Source organism: Salmo salar, chromosome 01 (assembly GCF_965601325.2).
Source record: "Salmo salar chromosome 01, fSalSal1, whole genome shotgun sequence".
Taxonomy (NCBI): domain Eukaryota; kingdom Metazoa; phylum Chordata; class Actinopteri; order Salmoniformes; family Salmonidae; genus Salmo; species Salmo salar.
In genome coordinates this window covers 164,858,642-164,882,322 of record NC_138291.1, presented here as the reverse complement: position 1 = coordinate 164,882,322, position 23,681 = coordinate 164,858,642, and the positions used below count along the sequence as shown (strand labels likewise).

General features: G+C 42.2%; 1 protein-coding gene across 2 annotated transcripts in view; it reads right to left on the bottom strand.

The window, feature by feature from the left end:
* Positions 1–3,682: 3,682 nt before the first annotated feature.
* Positions 3,683–23,681, bottom strand: part of LOC106568813 (collagen alpha-1(XI) chain-like) — a 144,046-nt gene continuing 124,047 nt past the window's right edge. The window contains exons 54-60 of one of the 2 annotated variants that reach the window (XM_014139485.3): positions 23,548–23,637; positions 23,330–23,383; positions 22,720–22,984; positions 22,185–22,297; positions 17,183–17,251; positions 14,214–14,447; positions 3,683–6,431 (exon numbers count right to left, since the gene is read on the bottom strand). In XM_014139485.3, the coding sequence (XP_013994960.2) occupies positions 6,285–6,431; positions 14,214–14,447; positions 17,183–17,251; positions 22,185–22,297; positions 22,720–22,984; positions 23,330–23,383; positions 23,548–23,637 (972 nt within the window). In that variant the 3' untranslated portion in view covers positions 3,683–6,284. Of the gene's footprint in view, positions 6,432–14,213; positions 14,448–17,182; positions 17,252–17,325; positions 17,395–22,184; positions 22,298–22,719; positions 22,985–23,329; positions 23,384–23,547; positions 23,638–23,681 lie in introns of both variants that reach the window. The other variant, XM_014139484.3, reaches the window with a different exon arrangement.

The window sequence follows — 23,681 nt, the reverse complement described above, 5'->3', positions numbered from 1 at the left end:
ATGCGATTGGATGGTAATTATTTGACTAGGCTACCTGTATTTGACATTGTGTTGTTATTTTGCTGAACACTAGATGGTTGAATTTTATTTTTGGCAGTGAAATGAGGCTACTCTGGCGAGAAAAAAACCTCACCCAAATGTATAGCCCTCTTGGAAAATATAAATGTACTGTTTGAAAATGTCAATCACATTTTTATTTGGCGTACCTGACTGCATTGCGCGTACCCCTGGGTGTACCCAGTTTGGGAATACCTGCTGTAGAACAACCTCACTGTCTGTGTCTGTGTTTGCATCAGCTCATTTCCCTCCGTTTTTGTCGCCATGATGACAGTAACCTTTGATCTTGAATATACTGTAATTATAGAATTATCCATCTGCTGCTACCATGTCTCGGAACAGCTAGAACTCCAGTACCTTATTAGCATTATTGTCTTCCGTTGGGAATACGCTGCTGCCCAGTTCACAGGAACGGAGTTTAAAGATGTCAAAGACGGTTGTGTTCCCCATGACAATAAGAAACAAGGGGGAGAGGAAAGAGAGTGAGAGATAGAGGAAGAGAGTAGGCTAATTCATTCTATGCATGCTAATGATAATCTCCTACTATACCCATTTTGAATAATGTTCTAATTTTTTACCCCAACTCAAGTGTAATTCACCTGCATTTCTGTGGAGAAAACAACACAAGCCGACTGTGTGCCGCATATTTACACATCAAACACACTCCTTTACCTCCTTCCCTCTCTCCCTCCCTCCTCGCCCCTCTTCTCACCTTCCGTTTGGAAGATGCTACTGCTCTGAACACAAGACAAACAGACACTGGGGATCCTCATCTCAATAAGAGGTACTACCATAGAGCTAGATAGAGGACTCATCGTTATACTGGGGATCCTCATCTCAATAAGAGGTACAAACATAGAGCTAGATAGAGGACTCATCTTTATATCAGTGCCATTATAGTGTCTGTGACAGCATGAGTATCGCCATTGAGACTACAACCCATAGGAATCCCCACTCAGTTGACTACTTTGACTACTTTAAAATGCCGGAAGCATGGTGGAAGCCCTCAATGGCAATGTCAACACTGAAGCTAGTTATATCCATGAAGAGTCCTATATCTATCTTTATGTGTACAACATACAATGTACAGTACTTCATGAACTGGGTGGTTCGAGCCCTGAATGCTGATTTGCTGACAGCCGTGGTATATCAGATGTATACCACGTATATGACAAAACATGTATTTGTACTGCTTTAGTTACGTTGGTAACCAGTATATAATAGCAGTAAGGTACCTCGGGGGTTTGTCATATATGGCCAATATACCACGGCTAAGGATTGTGTCCAGGCACTCCGCGTTGCATCGTGCTTAAGAAAAGCCCTTAGCCGTGGTATATTGGCCATATACCACACCCCCTCTGGCCTTATTGCTTAAGTATACAATGAGTCTGTGCCCAGGAATACTGTTAGAAATAAACAATGCCAGAGAGAATGCATGAGAGCGATAGATAGTGTAGACAACGAATGCCCAGGAATACTGTTAGAAATACACTGCATTAAAGGGAATATACAGAGTTTTTGATAACAACAACCTGTTAGAATGCTGAAAGACTAACAACCTAAATGGAAAACCAAAGCTAATTCAAAGATAAGCACCAGGCCTACGAAGAGATGATGAGACGGTGTAAGTAACTCTGCATGTCGTTCTGTTTTAAACTCTGTTTACCCAGTATCAATATTTGTCTCCCCTAGATACAGAAAGTATTCACACCCCTTGACTTTTTCCACATTTTGTTGTGTTACAGCCTGAATTTAAAATGTATTAGATTGAGATATAGTGTCACTGGTCTGCACACAATACCCAATAATGTCAAAGTGGAATTATGTTTTTAAGCCTGAATAAGTTCAGGAGTAGTCCCTCAGTCGAGCAGTGAATTTCAAACACAGATTTAACCACACACACCAGAGAGGTTTTCCAATGGCTCACAAAGAAGGGCACATATTGGTCGATGGGTAAAAATTAAAAAAGCAGACATTGAATATCCCTTTGAGCGTGGTGAAGTTATTAACTACACTTTGAATGGTGTATCAATACACCCAGTCACTACAAAGTTACAGGCGTCTTTCCTAACTCAGTTGCCAGAGAGGAAGGAAACCTCTCAGGGATTTCACCATGAGGCCAATGGTGACTTTAAAACAGTTACAAAGTTTAATGGCTGTGATAGGATAAAAACTGAGGATGGATCAAAAACTTTGTAGTTCGTCCACAATACTAACCTAAATGTCAGATTGAAAAGAAGGAAGCCTGTACAGAATACAAATATTCCAAAACATGCATCCTGTCTGCACTAAGGCACAAAAGTAAAACTGAAAAAAATGTGCCAAAGAAATTAACTTTATGTCCTGAATACAAAGGGTTATATTTGGGGCAAATCCAACACAACCCATCACTGAGTACCACTCATCATATTTTCAGGCTGCATCATGTTATGGGAATGCTTGTCATCGGAAAGGACTAGTGTTTTTTAAGATAAAAATAAACGGAATAGAGCTAAGCACTGCTTTCCAACAGACACTGGGAGACACATTCACCTTTCAGCAGGGCAATAACCTAAAACACAACGGCAAATATACACTGGAGTTGCTTACCAAGACGACATCGAATGTTCCTGAGTGGTCTAGTTATAGTTTTGACTTAAATCGGCGTGAAAATCTATGGTAAGACTTGAAAATGGCTGTCTAGCAATGTTAAACAACCAACTTGACAGAGCTTGAAGAATTGTTTTAAGAATAATGTGCAAATATTGTACAATCCAGGTGTGCAAAGCTCTTAGAGATTTACCTAGAAAGACTCACAGCAATAATCGCTGTCAAATGTGATTCTAATATGTATTGACTGAGGGATGTGAATACTTGAGTAAATGAGATATTGCTGTATTTCATTTTCAATAAATGTGGACAACTAAAAAAAATATCAAATTCACTGTCTTTATGGGGTATTGTGTGTAAATGGGTGAGAAAAAAATCTGGAGTGGAGGAACACATTAAGACAGCAATGATTTTCAGTCGTAATCAGGATGCCAGAATAAGGATTTCAGAAATGGTGTAACTTCACTTACTATAAACATGTTTTGCTTCACAAGATCATACTCTAACTGTGGATTCTATAACTATGAATAAAAAAATGAAACATTTAACTTACTATTTGTATGTAGAGAGGTGATGATAGTCTTCCAACAGTCTGTAAAAGAGAGAAAAAAATGAATAAAACATATTTTTGACCACATCTCATTGATTGTGGATTTTTGGATCAAGGTAGACTAACATAATACCAGTGTTTAGGTGAGTTGCAGTAATATTTCATTTAGAAAAATTGCAAATTGTGACTAAAAACCATTTAACGATAAGTAATTCTCTGTTTCTGAGATAAAGAGGGCGCCTTCCAGTAACACTATGGTGTCAATTTACATTTATTTTTAAATAATACAATAAATATACTACAAATGAACATTGGCTGTGGGTAGAGAGTTACAACATCACCATTCTCTCTCCACTTCACAATTATGGACATGACCGTTTTCAATTTTAGCATATGAAATTTAGAATTCTACCTATTTTAATAATAAAAAGTGGGTTGGAGATCATGTCATTGTAAAGTATAAAACAAGAGGAAAAAACTTTACAATTTCATGCATACAGATAGGTTTTAATGCTTCAAAAGACATACAAGAGTGGGTGGCCACAGTAAACTTGAATTTATTGACATAAAAACCAATATATCTTCTATCCTCTCTTACACAGGTTTGACAAGACCATAAAAACTAACGAACAGACAAACGTAAAACAATAAAAAAACAAAAACAAAACAAAAACAAAAAACCTTATTGGCAGCATTACTGCTGGTTCTGAAAATTTACAAAAATGTTTTGTCCTTTTATTGAAAGCAAAGGTTAAATTTGGAGTGCTTCATCGAAATGAACATTAAAAACTGATGATCAATAAGTGTATTGAGCTATCTTAACATAAATGGTTCAAGTCACATATCTAGAAGGTAAAAACAAAAAACATAACAAAAAACAAGCTACTTATGCAGGACAGTAAAACTTTCTGTGGCAGATGCTGTAGTGGTAAAAAGCAGGCAGAGTGCATAGTTTGTACAAGGGTATAACTAGGGCTTAAGAAAGTAAAACAACAGTTAAATCAGAAGACCCCAAACAACAATACAAAACAAGCTTTGCATCTGGCTTTTCTACCTTTAAGCGGGCTAATCTGATGGACTATTAGATATCGTTCACTTAAAAAAACAAATCTAAATTTTTCATTTTTTTATTATTTTTTTAAAAATATATGTTTGAAAATATATTTTTGACTTGTACATGACACACCTGATTTTAATCATCATTAGACAATTCTACCACATTTTCAAATAGTGGATTTCAAAATACATAGTGGATTCTTGGCCCTATAGGAACTTAAAGCTATATAAAAAAAAGCCTTTGGTAAGAAAGTTAATGGTTTCAGGTACCAAAACTCCAAACTGTTCCTCGGCCATGTGCTTTGGAATACTCAAAGGGGGAGACACTCCGTACCCATTCCAAACCAGTCACCTTCACCCCCAACCCCGAAAAAGAAAAGCAGGAAAAAGCTTGACGAAGTGAAAAAAGATTATCCATTGTGCATACCACCAATCATGAGATTCCATTCACAAAATGCACCATGTCTTGGAACCATGATATGCAAGCATTGCAGCATCGCTTCTACCGTTTTCTTTTTTTTAAGACATCTAAGAAAATTTGATAAATTAGCACCACATTCGGCAACTGAGTACAATCTTATTTCTATTAGCACATTCCAAGTAAGTTGCAGTATGATCAGACGTTGTTAGTTTTTACTAAGTGGGCCTTGGAAGCAGAGAAATACATAAAATAAAATACTGCATGGATCTATGAATGAATATGAAGCAAACTGACATGCATTAAAACACCCCTGGACATAAATAAGAATGTAGCAAAGATGTTGTGTCAGAGGTGATGGGTAAGAGGGTCAGGGTCAGGGACAGACAGGGTAGTCATGGTGACAAGTTAACATCACCATCATCAGCTTACTGTACTTTCAAAATAACAACAAACTTGAAAATATCATAGCACCACAGGAGAAAAAATAGCACCTAAGTATTGATTTCTTGTGTTTCATTGAAAAGTGACATCTCCTGCTGCATATATAGTTTGATAGAGTAGAAATATGGAAGTATTGAAGGAAAAAAATATCAAAGTTGTTTATTAAGTTAATAAAATCTCAAAATGCACCCAAAATAGAGGACACAAGAAGAGTAGGAATGTCTGTCATTTTTATCTTGACACATTTTCTGTTATGCTAATCAACTCTCACATACTAGCGCAGAGTAATATTTCCATATTTTATTTTCATTCGGTTCTTAAATTACAATAAGGTGTTCTTCACACCCAGCAACAAGACAAGCACTCCTCATCTATTCTCCAATTTACATGTCCAATTCCTTACTTTAGTATCGGCGAATTTCATGTATTCCAATGACCATCATCTTTTACCTCACGTCTTAAAAGGTCACATGCATGTTTTGAAGCCAGAAACAATAAACATTACCAGGAAAAATATACAGAAAGTACTTACAAACATACAAAAAATATTTATATATATATAAGTTCCATTCAGAAGAATGGGGAGACAATTATGCACAAAACAAAGCTTCCGAAATGAATGAATGAGCAAACGAATGAACGAATGAACGAATTAATAAAATATTCAAAGTGGGAATTGAGAGGGAGACAAAAAAACAACAACAACAAAAACCAATAAAAAAACGAAGAAGAAAACTGCCACATGGGATGGAGTCCATGGCAACCTTCTGAAACCAGTGGAGTAGCAGGTAAAAGTTTGCCTCCGGTGCGTTGGACAACCAGACTGGATTTACATCAAGTGCGCTGGGATTGGGTGGAGGTTTGGGAACGGTGATAGGGGTCATGGGTGAACATAGGGGTCGGTAGTATCTGACTTATTCAGTTTCAAAACTTGCATGTGATGGAGAAGGCACACTGAGGTTACAAGGTTGCTCTTTTTTTTATTATTCTTATCCAATCCTCTAGAAATTTATTGTAGTATTCTCATCTTGATTTTTGTGTATTTTATTCATACTTGTTGCTTTTGGACACAGAATGTTTTACACAAATACAAATTGTCCTATTCATGTGTTTTGTTTCTGAGAAAATAAATATGCTTTTTATTTTCTCCATTTTGTTCAGTAAACAGTCTTAGCCGATGAAACAGACAGGACCCACTTCGAATCCAAACTTCTGCGTAGCCCCGCCGAAATCATTGAACATGATGTCAACAAAAGGCACCTGTTCCACCTTTGGTGTGTTGATCTCCAGTACTGTCTTTTCATAGCCCTTTTTCAACTGAAAAACAGAGAGGGACAGAGAGTGAGAAAGTGCTACTGTACTTTCGACCTCTATATACAGTATACAGTAGGGTTTATTTTTTGCATCAAATCTTAAATTCATTCCCCCCACCCCACACAGACATACAATTCACTCCCCCCACACAGACACACAATTCAGCCCCCCCCCCCCCCCACACACACTTCTTATTGAACGCAGAACGAGGGAGAGCTCGGTCCGTTGTTTTGTGAAGTTTGTTGTTTTAAAAGTGTATTGGAAAGTTTCTAAGTAGCTAGCTAACTTTTTATTTTGGATCCCGCGACACAGTTGGCATCAGTTGCTGGGTCTGTTACACTCTGTCCAGTGATCCTGCCGACCAAGGCCGGTTCTGAGGAGCTATTTGGCATAGCAGCTTGCCTAGCTGCTAGCTAGCTGCCAGCTAGTTGCCTATCAAGCTAGCGGGGTTTCTTGAGGGCTTGAACGCAGCCCGTGACGAGGTTAGCCATTGTGGCTGGGACTCCGGATTGTCCCGGGTTTTTGGCTGTCTAGATCCCTGCTATTTGTTGTTTTAAATCTTCCCTGTGACCTGCCCTGTCTGAAACTACGAGGAGTAACAGCATAACCTACGTTGCTAGCTACCATGACAAAGTCCAAAGCCGGCATGAGTACCATTGAGGACAGTGGTGTCTCTCTATCACAGGTGAAGGATCTTTTAAACTAACAAAAATAGTTATATAAGCAGTTGTTACAACAACAAGAACATAGCTTCAAGTGTTTTGTCAAAATACTGGTGGCTTCAACTAATAAAAGAATGGACGACCTGACCAGAGAGGTCCAGGACCTGAAGAACAGCTTGCAGATCTCCCAGGGTCAGCTCGATGAGTTGAAACAGGAGAACGGCAAGATGACAGCAATCTGTAAAGGACATCAGTTTTGTGTGGGAATCCAGGACAACAATGACGTATAAATCTCAAGGGACACAGGTGGAATAGCTTGGTTGTTGATGAAATTGCAGAATCTAAACATGAGACCTGGACGGAGTCTGAGGACAAAGTGAGGGAAATGATCTCTGAGAAATTGAAGATGGACCACAGGAAGGTTGAGTTGGAGTGCGCCCATAGGACTGGATAACCCACCACTAGCCCAGGTGACAGGTCCAGGCCGAAAGTGGTCAAGTTCCTGAGGTTCAAGGACAAGGTAGGTGTTCTGGATAGAGCCAAGAACTTGAGAGGAACGTATATCTTCCTGAACAAGGACTATCCTGTGCACCAGAAGAGGAAAGAACTGATCCCTGCCATGAAAGCTGGCAGAGCGCGTGGAGACATTTCCTACATCCACTATGACAGGCTCATTGTCCACCCTCCATCCCAGAAGCCTGGAAGGGATAAGAGAGCCAAGCCTATGGGTCCGTAGCGTCAACCCGCAGCACACACACACACACACACATTGATTAATGGACTGCTGAATGTATATTTTTTATTTTGTTTTGTTTGCTCTTTTCAATATTATGTCTATCTCTGATAAGCTACCCAGGAAAGGGCTGAAAATAGCCCATATGTAGCCTTAGAAACAAGGTTCATGAAATCAGTAACTTGCTATCATCAGATAACATTCATATATTAGCCATTTCTGAGACTCACTTAGACAATTCAGTTGATGATACAGCAGTAGCAATACAAGGATATAACATCTATAGAAGAGACAGAAATGCTGATGGGGGAGGTGTTGCAGTATATATTCAGAGCCATATCCCTGTAATGCTTAGAGAAGATCTTATGTCAAGTGTTATTAAGGTGTTGTGGTTGCAGGTTCACTTGGCACATCTAAAGCCTTTTCTTTTGGGGTGTTGCTATAGGCCACCAAGTGCTAACAGTCAGTATCTAAATAATATGTGTGAAATGCTTGATAGTGTATGTGATGTAAGCAGAGAGGTTTACTTTCTTGGGGACCTGAATATTGACTGGTTTTCATCAAGCTGTCCACTCAAAAGGAAGCTTCTTTCTGTAACCAGTGCCTGTAATCTGGATCATCCTCATGTATAGATCACATGCATCCGTACCCATTGGATGCAGTCATTACAATAGTAGCTATATCCAAGAAAGCCAAAGTTCCAAAAGCTGGGCCTAAAATAGTGTATAAGAGATCATACAAAATATTTTGTTGTGACTCTTATGTGGATGATGCTAAAAATGGTGGGTATGATATGATTAATAAGGCGCATCCAGACATCGCATCCAGACATCCAGACATTGCACCTGTCATTCAGGTCATTTTTGGGGGGTGGGGGCTTGCCTGTTTTGCGCATTATTTTGGAATTAATACGTAACACATCAGTTTGCAAACAATGTATAAAATATATATATACATATATATATATTATATATATATATATCATTACGTTAATAAAGGCACATACAAACAATTTTTTGCTTTATTGAGTAAGGCAGCTCCAAAATGCAGGTGTTTCAGGCTAGCTCAGTGCTTTCTGTGGTGGTGGGACAGCCAGCTGAAAATACGGAGCGTAGGTGTTGGTAATGTTCTCTAGTTGCGCCATGATTGGCTCAGTGTTCTGTCACTCATGGGGAAACTACGTTACCGCCAAGTCTAAGGGTAGAGCTTGAAAATTCAAGCCCCTTGGGTGGTGCCATAGAGTGACATTTGAAGTGCCCATCCAAGAAGACTCAAGGTCATTGGCCACAGATAAAATTATGTCAAATCACGTTTTATCTACAGTAGCTTTGATTGGACTGATCATGTCAACATCATACTTTCAAAATCTTAGCTAGCTGTCATCATCATGATCAAGTCAACAATCTACTGGCAAATCCTTTTTAATCCTTGTCATATGAAGAGAAAAAATGATGAGAAATTATAGATAAAACGTATCGGTGCTCATCAGCCATTGGCCATAAGCATTACACAACAAGTCGGAAATCACAAATTCAACAATGAGTGGTTTGGAAAGAATCAGTGGCTAACTGCAAACATTGCAAAGCAATCACTAGTCTGCTATTCAGAGGAGTGGATGTGTGGTCCCAAGTCTGGGATTAAGGATCTCTTTTCCAAGCTTAAAATTATAAACATAAAGAATTGGCCATGCTGTCAATGAAGTGTGATTGGTGCTACGCTCAAAACAACTGTTAACTTGGAACAGCGAAATCTGACTTCAGTGAGTTCAAGACAACGAGGAACTCTGGAAAAATAAGCTCCAACTGGGAAAATATGTGTTGAACGGTCATCCAATTCGGTATTCTAAATCCGGAACTTGGGCCTCTTTCTAGAGCTACGACCAGAATATCACTGACGTCATCATGATTCTACCTTGTTTTTTTCCGAGTTCCCAGTTGTCTTGAAAGAACCACAAATCCAGAGAATGCCAAACTTTGATGACAGAATTTGCCCACGAAGGACCACCGCGCCACCTTCCTGTTCAAGTGAGCATAGCACAACAAGGTGAGTCCAAAAATATATTGTATGCTGCTGCATAAATTATGTAATATGCCAGGGAGATATGTATACTGTAGCAAAGAAAATAATAATAAGTGAATGTGTTGTGTATCAAGCTGTTAGTAGCCCATGTGCCTCACCCTAATAATTTTGTCTATTTTCCCCTCTTACTTGGTGGAGCACATGTAGCCTATAACCTGTTTTAGAGAAATGTAATCATTGAATATTCTAAGAGCTTTCATTGTCTGCTTATATGCCCCCTTTATTCATCCCTTTATTCATGCTCCTTTTATTCATCCATTTAGCCCATCCAACTACCTCATCCCCTTACTGTATTTATTTAATTTATCTTGCTCCTTTGCACCCCAGTATCTCTACTTGCACATTCATCTTCTGCACATCAATCACTCCAGTGTTTAATTGATATATTGTAATTACTTTGCCACCATGGTCTATTTATTGCCTTACCTCCCTTATCTTACCTCATTTGCACACACTGTATATAGACGTTTTGTACTGTATTATTGACTGTATGTTTGTTTATTCCATGTGTAACTGTGTTATTGTATGTCTCGAACTGCTGTGCTTTATCTTGGTCAGGTCGCAGTTGTAAATGAGAACTTGTTCTCAACTAGCCTATATGGTTAAATAAAGGTGAAATAAAAAAAAATATATTTTTTAAAATCCTACAGGTTCTGACTTGGTGTACAGGGAGAACACTGTAAGAACGGCCCATGTTCTGAATTATGTCGCTGTACATTTCAAAAGTGCTTAACAAATAGTTATAGTGACTATGTCAGTCCTAGCTCACTCATTAATGTCTTTATTGAAATTACGGATTGCCTCTTATCTGCTTGTTGTCCTCTTATGCCATACTTTGTACATCTTAATTATCTGCAGAAACCACATTTGTTTAAGTAATCACCCATATCAGCTATGTTTTTTTTAAAGGCAGTAAATTAGGCTGAATTAACTGTTTCGCTGCCAGACAAGGCTCCACTGATAGCCAGGTGTAAAAAGAAAAATAAACTGTATTATGAAGCCAAGATCAATGATATAAAGCATGAAGTAACCTTTTTGGGGGAATACTTTAAATGAAATTATGGGCAGAAAGACTAATTCAACTCCATCTTTCATCAAATCAGATGGCTTATTCATCACAAAACCATTTGATGTTGCCAAATATGAAATGATTACTTCATTGGCAAAGTGGGCAAACTTAGACAGGAAATGGCAACAATGTTCAGTGAGCCTTCGTATTCATGCAAAAAAAAAATAAAAAAAGAATGAAAGAAAAGCATTAAGTTTGAATTTTGAAAATAAAGTGTGGGAGAGATGGAAAAATTATTGTTATCTATCAATAATGACAAAACTCCTGGCATTGACAATTTAGATGGAAAGCTACTGAGGATGGTAGCTGACTCTATAGCCTCTCCTATCTGTCATATCTTTAATCTGAGCCTCGAGGAAAGTCTTTGTCCTCAGGCCTGGAGGGAAGCCAAAGTAATTCCACAACCCAAGAGTGGTAAAGCGGCCTTTACTGGTTCTAACAGCAGACCTATACGCTTGCTGCCAGCTCTTAGCAAACTGTTGAAAAAATTGTGTTTGACTAAATACAATGCTATTTCTCTGTAAACAAACTAACAACAGCCTTTCAGCATGCGTATAGAGAAGAGCACTCAACATGTACTGCACTGACACAAATGACTGATGATTGGTTGAAAGAAATTGATAATAAGAAGGTTGTGGGAGCTGTACTGTTAAATTTTAGTGCAGCCTCTGATATTATTCATCATTTTATTTTTTATTTAACCTTTATTTAACTAGGCAAGTCAGTTAAGAACAAATTCTTATTTTACAAACCATAACCTGTTGTTGAAAAAACATATGTGCTATGGCTTATCAACATCTGCCATATTATGGATTCAGAGATATCTAATAGAACTTAAAGGGTTTTCTTTAATGCGAGCTTCTCTAATGTCAAACATGGAAAGTGTGGTGTACCGCAGGGCAGCTCTCTAGGCCCTCTACTCTTTCTATTTTTACCAATGACCTGTCACTGGCATTAAACAAAGCATGTGTGTCCATGTATGCTGATGATTCAACCATATACGCATCAGCAACTACAGCCAATGAAATCACTGAAACCCTTAACAAAGAGTTGCTGTTTGTTTTGAAATGGGTAGCTAGTAATAAACTGGTCCTGAACATCTCTAAAACTAAGAGCATTGTATTTGGTACAAATCATTCCCTAAATTCTAGTCCTCAGCTGAATCTGGTAATGAACAAGTTGAGGAGACTAAATTACTTGGCGTTACCTTAGATTGTAAACTGTCATGGTCAAAACCTATAGATTCAATGGTTGTACAGATGGGGGGAGGTCTGTCCGTAATAAAGAGATGCTCTGCTTTTTTGACATCACACTCCAAAAAGCAAGTTCTGCAGGTTCTAGTTTTGTCTTATCTTGATTATTGTCCAGTCGTGTGGTTGAGTGCTGCAAGGAAAGACCTAGTTAATCTGCAGCTGGCACAGAACAGAGTGGCAAGTCTTGCTCTTCATTATAATCAGAGGGCTGATATAAATACTACTGTATGCATGCCAGTGTCACTTGGCTACGAGTTGAGGAGAGACTGACTGCATTACTTCTTCTTTTTATAAGAAACATTAATGTGTTTAAAATCCCAAATTGTTTGCATAGTCAATTTACACACAGCTCTGACACACACTTACCCCACCAGACATTCCGCTAGGGGTCTTTTCACAGGCTTTTCACAATCCAGGACAAATTCAAGAAAGCGTACAGTTTTATATAGAGCCATTATTGCATGGAATCTCATATTGCTCAAATAAACAGCAAACCTGCTTTCAAAAAACAGATAAAGCACCTCACGGCACAATGCCTCTCCCCTATTTGACCCAGATAGTTTGTGTGTCTGTATTGATATGTAGGCTACGTGTGCCTTTAGTAATTTTTTGTTTGTTTTTAATGTAGTTCTGTCCTTGAGCTGTTGTCTATTAATGTTCTGTATTATGTCATTTTTCATGTTTTGTGTAGACCCCAGGAAGAGTAGCTGCTGCTTTTGCAACAGCTAATGGGGATCCTAATAAAAGACCAAATACCAAAACAAAGACACACAACTCACTCCCCCCACTCTACACAGACACACCATTCATTCCCCCCGCCCCGCCCCACACAAACACACAACTCACTCCCCCCACTCTACACAGACACACCATTCATTCCCCCCGCCCCACACAAACACACAATTCACTCCCCCCGCCCCACACAAACACACAATTCACTCCCCCCGCCCCACACAAACACACAATTCATTCCCCCCGCCCCACACAAACACACAATTCACTCCCCCCGCCCCACACAAACACACAATTCACTCCCCCCGCCCCACACAAACACACAATTCATTCCCCCCACCCCACACAGACACACAACTCACTTCCCCCACTCCACACAGACACACAACTCACTCCCCCCACCCCACACAAACACACAATTCATTCCCCCCACCCCACACAGACACACAACTCACTCCCCCCACTCCACACAGACACACAATTCACTCCCCCCGCCCCACACAGACACACAATTCACTCCCCCCACTCCACACAGACACACAATTCACTCCCCCCGCCCCACACAGACACACAATTCACTCCCCCCGCCCCACACAGACACACAATTCACTCCCCCCCCCCGCCCCACACAAACACACAATTCATTCCCCCCACCCCACACAGACACACAACTCACTCCCCCCACCCCACACAAACACATAATTCATTCCCCCCACCCCACACAGACACACAACTCACTCCCCCCACTCCACACAGACACACAATTCACTCCCCCCGCCCCACACAAACACACAATTCATTCCCCCCACCCCACACAGACACACAACTCACTCCCCCCACCCCACACAAACACATAATTCATTCCCCCCACCCCACACAGACACACAATTCACTCCCCCTGCCGCACACAAACACATAATTCATTCCCCCCACTCCACACAGACACACAATTCACTCCCCCCGCCCCACACAGACACACAATTCACTCCCCCCGCCCCACACAGACACACAATTCACTCCCCCCGCCCCACACAGACACACAATTCACTCCCCCCGCCCCACACAAACACAAATGCCGTTATACACATGACCGTCAAATCTCCTTACTCACACCTATGCCCTCACACACACACACACACACACACACACACACACACACACACACACACACACACACACACACACACACACACACACACACACACACACACACACACACACACACACACAAACTTCCCAACCCTTCCATCCACTCACCGCACAGCCGTCCACCACGGCTCTGATGTAGGGGTTGTTATCGTAGGACATCTCCTCATCGTTGGAGCCCAGGAAGCGGATGGCCTTGTCGTACGAGTCCCCGTCCTGGTTGTGCCAGGCCACCGACTGGTAGCAGTTGTAGGTGAGGTTCTGGCGGGCGGCCGCGCTCAGCAGACGCAGGAAGGTCATCTGGACCACACCAATGGGGTTTCCCTCAGCGTCCACGTACGAGAGCTAGACAGGGAGGAAAGGAGATATAGGGTCTAGGCCGGAACAGACACTGTGGACTAATACAGACACTATACATACATACATACATATTTGGGTACATCTGAAATGGCACCCTATACCCTAAATAGTGCACTACTTTTGAGCAGCGCTCTTGCGAAAAGTAGTACACTATTTAAAGAATAGGGTGCCATTTCAGACACAACATTGCTTTATTGTTTGTTCTCTACCAAGAACACTCAGATCTACACATCACACCGTTCTCCTGTACTGTGAGGTGTCTTGGGAGGGTTTCTCGCTTTTATCTGTGAATTCTAATTCTGACACCTAGTAGTGTCGTTGTGGAGATATGATTTCATATGACTTTAGACGGAGTGTTTCGCAGACAACAGACTGTAGGTGTATGCAGCAGCATGGCGGACTCAGAGCAATGACACACCGTCACTCAAACATGTCAGCATTCCTCACCTCTCTCTCCGGCGCTACGGCTGCTTTGACAGAATTATAGAATGTCAATCGGTGCGCGCAGTGCGTCGCGACACGGGTTTGTCCCATCAGTCACTGCAGCACCAGGGAAAGAGGGGGGTTGTGGGTAAGATCAACGGCGTCCGGCTCGTCTCCAGAGGGTATGCTAAGCTTCATTACCCATAATTCATGGCGGCGCTACGTGAGTAGGATAGAATTCCGATTCCTGAGACGACAAATCAGGAGGGGGGATATACCAGAGGTGTTCCGGCTAGGTCCTTTAGAATGAAATATCTAGGCTGTTATCAACCAGCTTTGGGAGAGATGGAGAGGCATGCTGTATTATGGGGTCTGTCTGTCTGTCTGGGGCTCTATGAGTAAGCTTGTGTCTGAGAAACAGTAATGCAGACAGGAGTTACTACAGGAGCTCTAATCTACAGGCTCTGGGGCCTCAGATACTGACTGGCTTATTCTCTGCTGAAAGACTTCAATGGTTCTGTAGGAACAGCAGTCTACTAGCAATGAACAAGTGATGAATACTCTCAATCGAGGAGCTAACCGTAATTGAACACTTAAGCTTTAATTAAGAAAATTATGTAAATGTATTGTTTTGAAAGGAGCTCATTAGTAAATGTGAAACGTAATTGTATAAATGAAAAATAATAATGGTTTGGTTTAATCGGTTTCCGCAATTCAGAATTAGCCTAATTCGCCATGTTTAAGTGGAATTCTAAACCAACATGTGTTCTATTATACTAATGTAGCTTGGCTCTAATGATTACTAATCATGCCTGATGACCCGTCCATTTGGGAACATCAGTCTTTGGTGTGATGCTATTTTACGCTGGAGATCCGTTTCCATACCAACCAACAGTGTTCCACCATCCGTTCCACAGGGTTCTCTTCTTCTTTCAGACAAACAGGACTGACTGAGACCAAGAGCCAAGCGCATGCAACGCCCATGCCATGCAGTCACAGCAGAGAGCCACTAATGTGTGTGTAGAGATACATTCTCTCTCTCTCTCTCTCATGCACACACAGACAAGCACACAGACACACACACACGTATGACTCAACCTGGACAATAATGGACATTACAGATTACTATTAATGGGAAGTAAATCAAATCGTACTGTATTTTCAGGAACCCACAAGGTGGCCACACCATCATCAGATAGGAATTTGGGCTCATAGATGATGATAACTATATCCATTATGTCCAAGTAACAGTGTCTGTCTGTGAATCAGTGGCTCTTAAAGGGAGTAGTACCCCTCAACCCTGTGAGTGTCCAGGTACTCACAAAGGCTAGGTAGGTCCTCCCCTGCTCCTGTCTGTTCCTCCCCCTCCCTCATCCCTCCTCCCCGCTCTGCCCCGCAGAACCAGTGTGTAGAAACAGCCCTACATCGCCATGGAAACATTACCTCTTCATCGCAGCCGCAAGTCAAAAGTGGGTGTACCCAGAAGCCCCTGGGAATGTGACTGAGTGCCTGACTTTTGACTGTTCACATTGAATCAGTGTTGTAATCCTCTTGTGAGTGAATGGGTAGGTGAATGTGTGGAATGAGTGTAGCAGGAATAAAATGGTGCCTAATCACTCTCCTGTGACTAGCTTCACATGATTTATGAATAGGTATCTATACAGTATGAGTATCTATGAGTCAACTGGAAATGCTGAGGGCAATAGGAGTAGTTGTTATGAATAGAAATGTGTGTCTAACCATGAGAGGCACTCAGTCACTTCTAGGTGATGCTCTCCAACTACAGAGAGAGGCAGTTTGAGTGGATGCATTTACACTCATACTTTCCCATAGCAACATTCAGTGCCAACACAGTGATTTACTCAATTCTATTACTTTTTGTACTACACTTACCTTTTTGTATTGAATTTATATTGAAGTTTTTCTTCAATGGAAAATTGTCTTTCACTTCTTCAACTACTAGTTGCCATGGTAAAGTATGTCTGTCAGTCTGTCTGTTCCACCAACGATGTCTCCCTCTATTCTGGAAGGAAGAGACTCACCTACTGCAGTATGTCTTACTGAAGTTGTGCTGAGCTGAGCTTGATCGTGCTGAACCATGCAGAGCAGTGTCGCCACAAACACAAGCCAGAGTGCCAGTCAAAGACCAGTGCCAACCAGTACAGGAACCATGCAGAACCAGTACTGACCAGAACCAGAACCAGAACCTAGAACCATGCAGGGCCCTCAGACCCACAGAGACCCAGCCAGGAGTCACCCTAGCTGGGCCTCCAGAGACCTGTGGGCGTGCCACTTACCAGGGAACCTCGCTTGTAGCGACTATACCAAGAGCCTGGGGAGTCTTTGGGCCATTTTGCCATTTTGCTCTGTAAAATATGAGATGAGCTGTTCAGGAAAAAGGGAAGGGGACGGGGGGAAGGGGGGCGTCAGGGGAGCTTACCAGTTTACCACGTTTGAATTCACTGAACCAGGAGCCAGGGATCTCCTTTACCCAGGAGGTGAGCCTAGTCTGGGTATGGATGGAGCGAAACAGGGGGGAAGAGGAGGAGGACAAAAAATGGTTAAAGAAAGAAAAACAGTAAGAACAGCCTCCTGAAAGAAATAACAACGTTATCCCTCGTTCTTCTAAACCCTCCCTCCCTTGGTCCATCTGTGGTGTCTGAGAGACCTGCAGTAGTATTGTGTGACACTGAACAGCCCGGAAGAGTGTAAAATACCTTAGCAAGCCATTATCGCGTTTTGTGTAAACATTGGCTGGCAGCTAATTACTGATCAAATATTCATGAGTACACAGTGATTCATTAAGAGATGTTGCATGCATCCTAAATGGCACCCTATTCCTTATATATTGCACTACTTTTCACCAGAGCCCTATGGTCCAAATGGGCCCTAGTCAAAAGGAGTGCACTAGAAAAGGAATAGGGTGCCATTTAGGATGCATCTGTTAGCCTCCAAAGGACCAGCTTAAAAATGCCCCCTTTCCCTTCAGCTAAGTGTTCTGCTCTATACCAAAATAGAAGTGACTATGCTTTTATGGTGCTCATTTAAGCTTCTGCTGTATACTGTAGGTAAAGACAAGTGGCTTTGTTTTGTGGCTTTCATTTAAAACTAGATAAGCTTTTGCTACATAGCCAACAATAAGTCAATTTTCAATTACAAAGCAGTTAAGAGTCTGCTGTAGAGCCATCCAGAATTTTCTTCATTTAAATTCTTCATTTAAATTCTATTCAGCTTTAGTTGCATTATAACTACCAATAGGTATCAGATACATAGCCAGTGATACTCCAGTGTGATATTCTGAATATTATTATACCCCAGGAATAAGCTAGATCAGTCTGATACAGGGTTTATACAGGGCTTGTCATCAATGCCTTAATAACCTGATATGGATAGGGGGCAGTATTTTCACGGCCGGATGAAAAAACGTACCCGATTTAAACTGGTTACTACTCTTGCCCAGAAACGAGAATATGCATATTATTAGTAGATTTTGATAGAAACCACTCTGAAGTTTCTAAAACTGTTTGAATGGTGTCTGTGAGTGTAACAGAACTCATATGGCAGGCAAAAACCTGAGAAAAAGTCAACCAGGAAGTGTAGGATCTGAGAAATGTAGTTCTTCTTTCTAGTCCCTTTCGAAACTACAGTATCTGTGCTGTTACGTTGCACTTTCTAAGGCTTCCATTGGCTGTCTAAAGCCTTCAGAAAGTGGATTGAGCCTTCTCCTGTCTCTGGGCAGAGTATAGGAGCTCAGTTACTGAGTGGTCTGCCTGATGACAAAGAGATTGGATATGCGCGTTTCCGCGAGCACGCTGTTTTTTCTTTTCCTCCTTGAATGAATACACTATTGTCCGGTTGGAATATTATCGCAATTTTACGTTAAAAATACCATAAAAATTTATTTTAAACAGTGTTTTACATGCTTCTAAGTACGGTAATGGAACATTTTGACTTTTTGTGTCTTGAATTGTGCTCGCGCGTTACCCTTTGGATAGTGACCTGAACGCATGAACAAAACTGAGGTATTTGGACATAACTATGGATTATTTCGAACAAAAACAACATTTCTTGTGGAAGTAGCAGTCCTGGGAGTGCATTCTGATGAAGATCAGCAAAGGTAATACAATATTTCTAATACTAATTCTGAGTTTAGGTTGCCCCGAACTTGGCGGGTGTCTGAATAGCTCGCCGTGATGGCGAGCTATGTACTCAGAATATTGAAAAATGTGCTTTTGAAGAAATGCTAATTTAAAATCTGACACAGCGATTGCATAAAGGAGTTCTGTATCTATAATTCTTAAAATAATTGTTATGTATATTGTCAACGTTTATGATGAGTATTTTTTTAAATTCACCGGAAGTTTTTGGTGGGAATACATTTTCTGAACATCACGCGCCAATGTAAAAAGCTGTTTTTGGATATAAATATGAACTTGATTGAACAAAACATACATGTATTGTATAACATAATGTCCTAGGAGTGTCATCTGATGAAGATCGTCAAAGGTTAGTGCTTCATTTAGCTGTGTTTTGGGTTTTATTGACATATATGCTTGCTTGGAAAATGGCTGTGTGGTTATTTTGGTCTATGTACTCTCCTAACATAATCTAATGTTTTGCTTTCGCTGTAAAGCCTTTTTGAAATTGGACCATGTGGTTGGATTCAGGAGAGGTTTATCTTTCAAATGGTGTAAAATAGTCGTATGTTTGAAAAAATTTTATTATTGGATTTTTGAGGTTTTTGTATTTCACGCCATGCGATCCCATTGGCTGTTGGCTAGGGGTTCCGCTGGCGGAACGCCTAGATGTAAGAGGTTTTAATGTGTAAATTAATGTTCAGCTGGAGATCAATTAGCGCTGGGAGACAGCACACATTAAACACACCCTGCTGTCTTCAAAGGCACTTCCAGCTCTCCTAGCATGAGTGGAGCGAGCAGCAGGGGACCCCACTGGAGGAGACCACTGATACCCTAGAACTGATCCCCTCTACTGGAAGCGACCACTGATACCCTAGAACGTATCCCTCTACTGGAGGTGAGAACTGATACCCTAGAACTTATCCCTCTACTGGAGGAGACCACTGATACCCTAGAACGTATCCCTCTACTGGAGGAGACCACTGATACCCTGGAACTGATCCCCTCTACTGGAGGAGACCATTGATACCCTAGAATTGATCCCCTCTACTGGAGGAGACCACTGATACCCTAGAACTGATCCCCTCAACTGGAGGAGACCACTGATACCCTAGAACGGATCCCCTCTACTGGAGGAGACCACTGATACCCTAGAACTGATCCCCTCTACTGGAGGAGACCACTGATACCCTAGAACTGATCATCTCTACTGGAGGAGACCACTGATACCCTAGAACGGATCCCCTCTACTGGAGGAGACCACTGATACCCTAGAACTGATCCCCTCTACTGGAGGAGAGAACTGATACCCTAGAACTGATCACCTCTACTGGAGGAGACCACTGATACCCTAGAACTGATCCCCTCTACTGGAGGAGACCACTGATACGCTAGAACTGATCCCCTCTACTGGAGGAGAGAACTGATACCCTAGAACTGATCACCTCTACTGGAGGAGACCACTGATACCCTAGAACTGATCCCCTCTACTGGAGGAGACCACTGATACCCTAGAACTGATCACCTCTACTGGAGGAGACCACTGATACGCTAGAACTGATCCCCTCTACTGGAGGAGAGAACTGATACGCTAGAACTGATCCCCTCAACTGGAGGAGAGAACTGATACCCTAGAACTGATCACCTCTACTGGAGGAGACCACTGATACCCTAGAACTGATCCCCTCTACTGGAGGAGACCACTGATACCCTAGAACTGATCCCCTCTACTGGAGGAGACCACTGATACCCTAGAACTGATCACCTCTACTGGAGGAGACCACTGATACCCTAGAACTGATCCGCTCTACTTCTAACTCTTCTTTTTCTCTCCTGTCCTTCATCTATCTACTGTACCTCCTCTATCCTCTCCTCTGCATAACTCGTGATGGGTAGACTAGGGATACAGTGTTCCAGGCTAGCAGGGAGGGAGAGGTGTGTGTGTGTGTGTGTGTGTGTGTGTGTGTGTGTGTGTGTGCACACACCTTCCCATGTGTGTGTGCCCACATGTGTGCATGTCAATGCATGGCAATGTCAGGGTGTCTGCCCATGTGCCATCTCTCCACTCCTTCACACTAAAGAGGCCATCCCACTGGCCCATCAATCTGCCCGGCTATAAAAAGTCAAGTTCATTAATCTGAGTTTAAGCAAACTCCTGCTCCTCTGTGTCTCAATGTGCCAGCGGATCGTTAAAATGTCCTGTAGCTTAGAGCCCTTACCGATCTCCCCTGGTCCGCCGCAGACACAGTTTCCTGTGTTTTACCTCTCCTCTCCTGTCCTCTCCTTTCCTGTCCTCTCCTGCCCCCCTCTCCTCTACACCATGCATAACCAACCAGCAGCAAATTCCTCTCTGGGTGCCTGTCACCTGCCATAACCTATTACAGGTGACTGGGCCAGGGACGACACTAGGCCACTGACACTTACCTGGAGGATAGTACAGCAGAACTGTGTGTGTGTGTGTGTGTGTGTGTGTGTGTGTGTGTGTGTGTGTGTGTGTGTGTGTGTGTGTGTGTGTGTGTGTGTGTGTGTGTGTGTGTGTGTGTGTGTGCGTGCGTGCGTGTGTGTTTGTGTGTGTACATGTGTGTGGAAGGGAGTCTTTGACTCTCAGTTGACAGTGAGGGACAGCCCCAAATATATTCTTTGACATCATGACATGTCAGTAGTGTGTAACACCAAGAGTATTACATGGAGCTGCTGCCCCCTAGGGGCTTGGAGGACCCTGGGTATTACACTCATACCAGGAAAGTAATAGTGATGCATGAATGTTACATATATGAGTGTTATGTGATTATGCAGTAGTGTCAGGAGAGAGGTATATATGATTTATATGTGTAGTAGTTTGCTTGGGGCCAGGGAAGAATAAATAAATATTAACTTATCTGCATCATACAGTCAGAGTTATTTAACCTGTCAATCAAATGGGGAATAGTGACACTTGACAGAACAATGTAGAAAGATTTTTTTATACCCACTTTTTCAATCAACCAGAAATATCACTGTGCCACGCAGGCATGATGCATTTTAATAATTTGTATTTCCCTCATTATATACACCAAAACCTATAAAAATGTGTATGGTTCTGGTTTTTAAGATTAATTTATATCACTGTCTCTCAAAATGTGACAATTTGACCAGTTGTGAGTGTAAACGCGCCATGACTTACCCCTTCTGACTTCTTATCAGGGTAGATACAGCTCTCTCCTCCTGCTGTGAAGTTGCAGTGGACCTTGAAAGAGTCCCTCGAGCAACCCTGGTTGGGGTCGATCCAGTATTCACCTGAAAACGACAAGAAATGGAGGGAGGGAGGGAGGGAGAAAATGGGGAAGAGGGAAAAGAAAGAGGGGAGGAGAGAGGGAAGGAGGGAACCTTTAACAATTAGAAACCTTTTCATCAGAGATCATTCAATGTTTAAATTAGCATGATTTAGCATTCCAAGGAGAGACTATTCTATACCCCATATCATCAAATACCAATCATATTTATAATCCTATTTCTCTATCACATTTAAATCCATTATAGTAGTGACACTTGGTCCTTGACATATATAAAATAGCCCCCACCTGTATGAAAAAGATGGCTAGCACCAGCCACCTTTTCCAAACAAGTTTCAAACAAGATTATTCCTGGGCTTCAGCACCGAATTTAGTAAGACTTCAGAACGTCAGATTTAGCATTTCAGATCTCAAATCGATGCCCACCGTCGGGGAAGTCAGGGTGGCAGAGCTGCAGGTCCTTGCAGGTGCGGGCGGGGTTGCCCTGTGTTCCCAGCGGGTGCTTCATCTGCTCGATCTCCAGCTTGAGGGAGTTAAGGGATCCGAAGATCTCCTCCATTCCATCGTCGTAGTCCTTGTAGTTGGCATCTGCATTGGCATCGTCCATCATCTGGCTGGCATCGATGTTCCTGCGGCTCCGCTTGGGGCTCGACTGCATGGGCAGTGGGTGGATGACATCCCCAGGAGGACCCTATCGGGGTAGAGAAAGGGGGAGAGAGGAGACAGGGAAAGGAGAGGGGGGCGGAGATGAGGGGGAGGAGGTGAGGAAGTGGTGAGGAGACGGGGAAAGGAGAGAGGGGAGGGGAGAGGAGGAGGAGGGGAGAGGGGGGAGAGGAGGGGGAGAGGAGAGGAGGAAAGAAGGAGGGGAGGAGATGGGGAAAAGATAGGAAGGAAAGGGGGAGAGGTGGAGGAGGAGAGAGGGAGAGAAAGAGGGAAAGAGGGAAAGAGGGAGAGAAATGGGAGAGATGTTTTAGTCAGGGTAAAACTACAAAACAACAACATGTAATGACATCACACAATCATGAAGATAGCTTACAGGAGGCCCAGGTTGTCCAGGAACACCAGTCTCTCCCTTGGGACCAGTTTGACCCTGAGGAAGACAGGAAAGAACACAGCATCATACACACAGCCTCTATGGACAGTAGGACATGGTTTAGACTTTAAAAGCCCATATACACAACTTATATGGACAGTGGGACATGATTTCAAGGGGACAGTACGGCATGGGACATGGTGGTTTGTGGGGACGCTTACCGATGACCCCTTAGCTCCTTTAGGACCAGGAGGACCTGGTAATCCTGGAGGTCCCAGGGGACCAAGAGGACCTGAGGGGCCAGCAATACCCTGGAGGGAGAGAAGGAGAGAATAAAGACAGGAAGGAGAGAAGG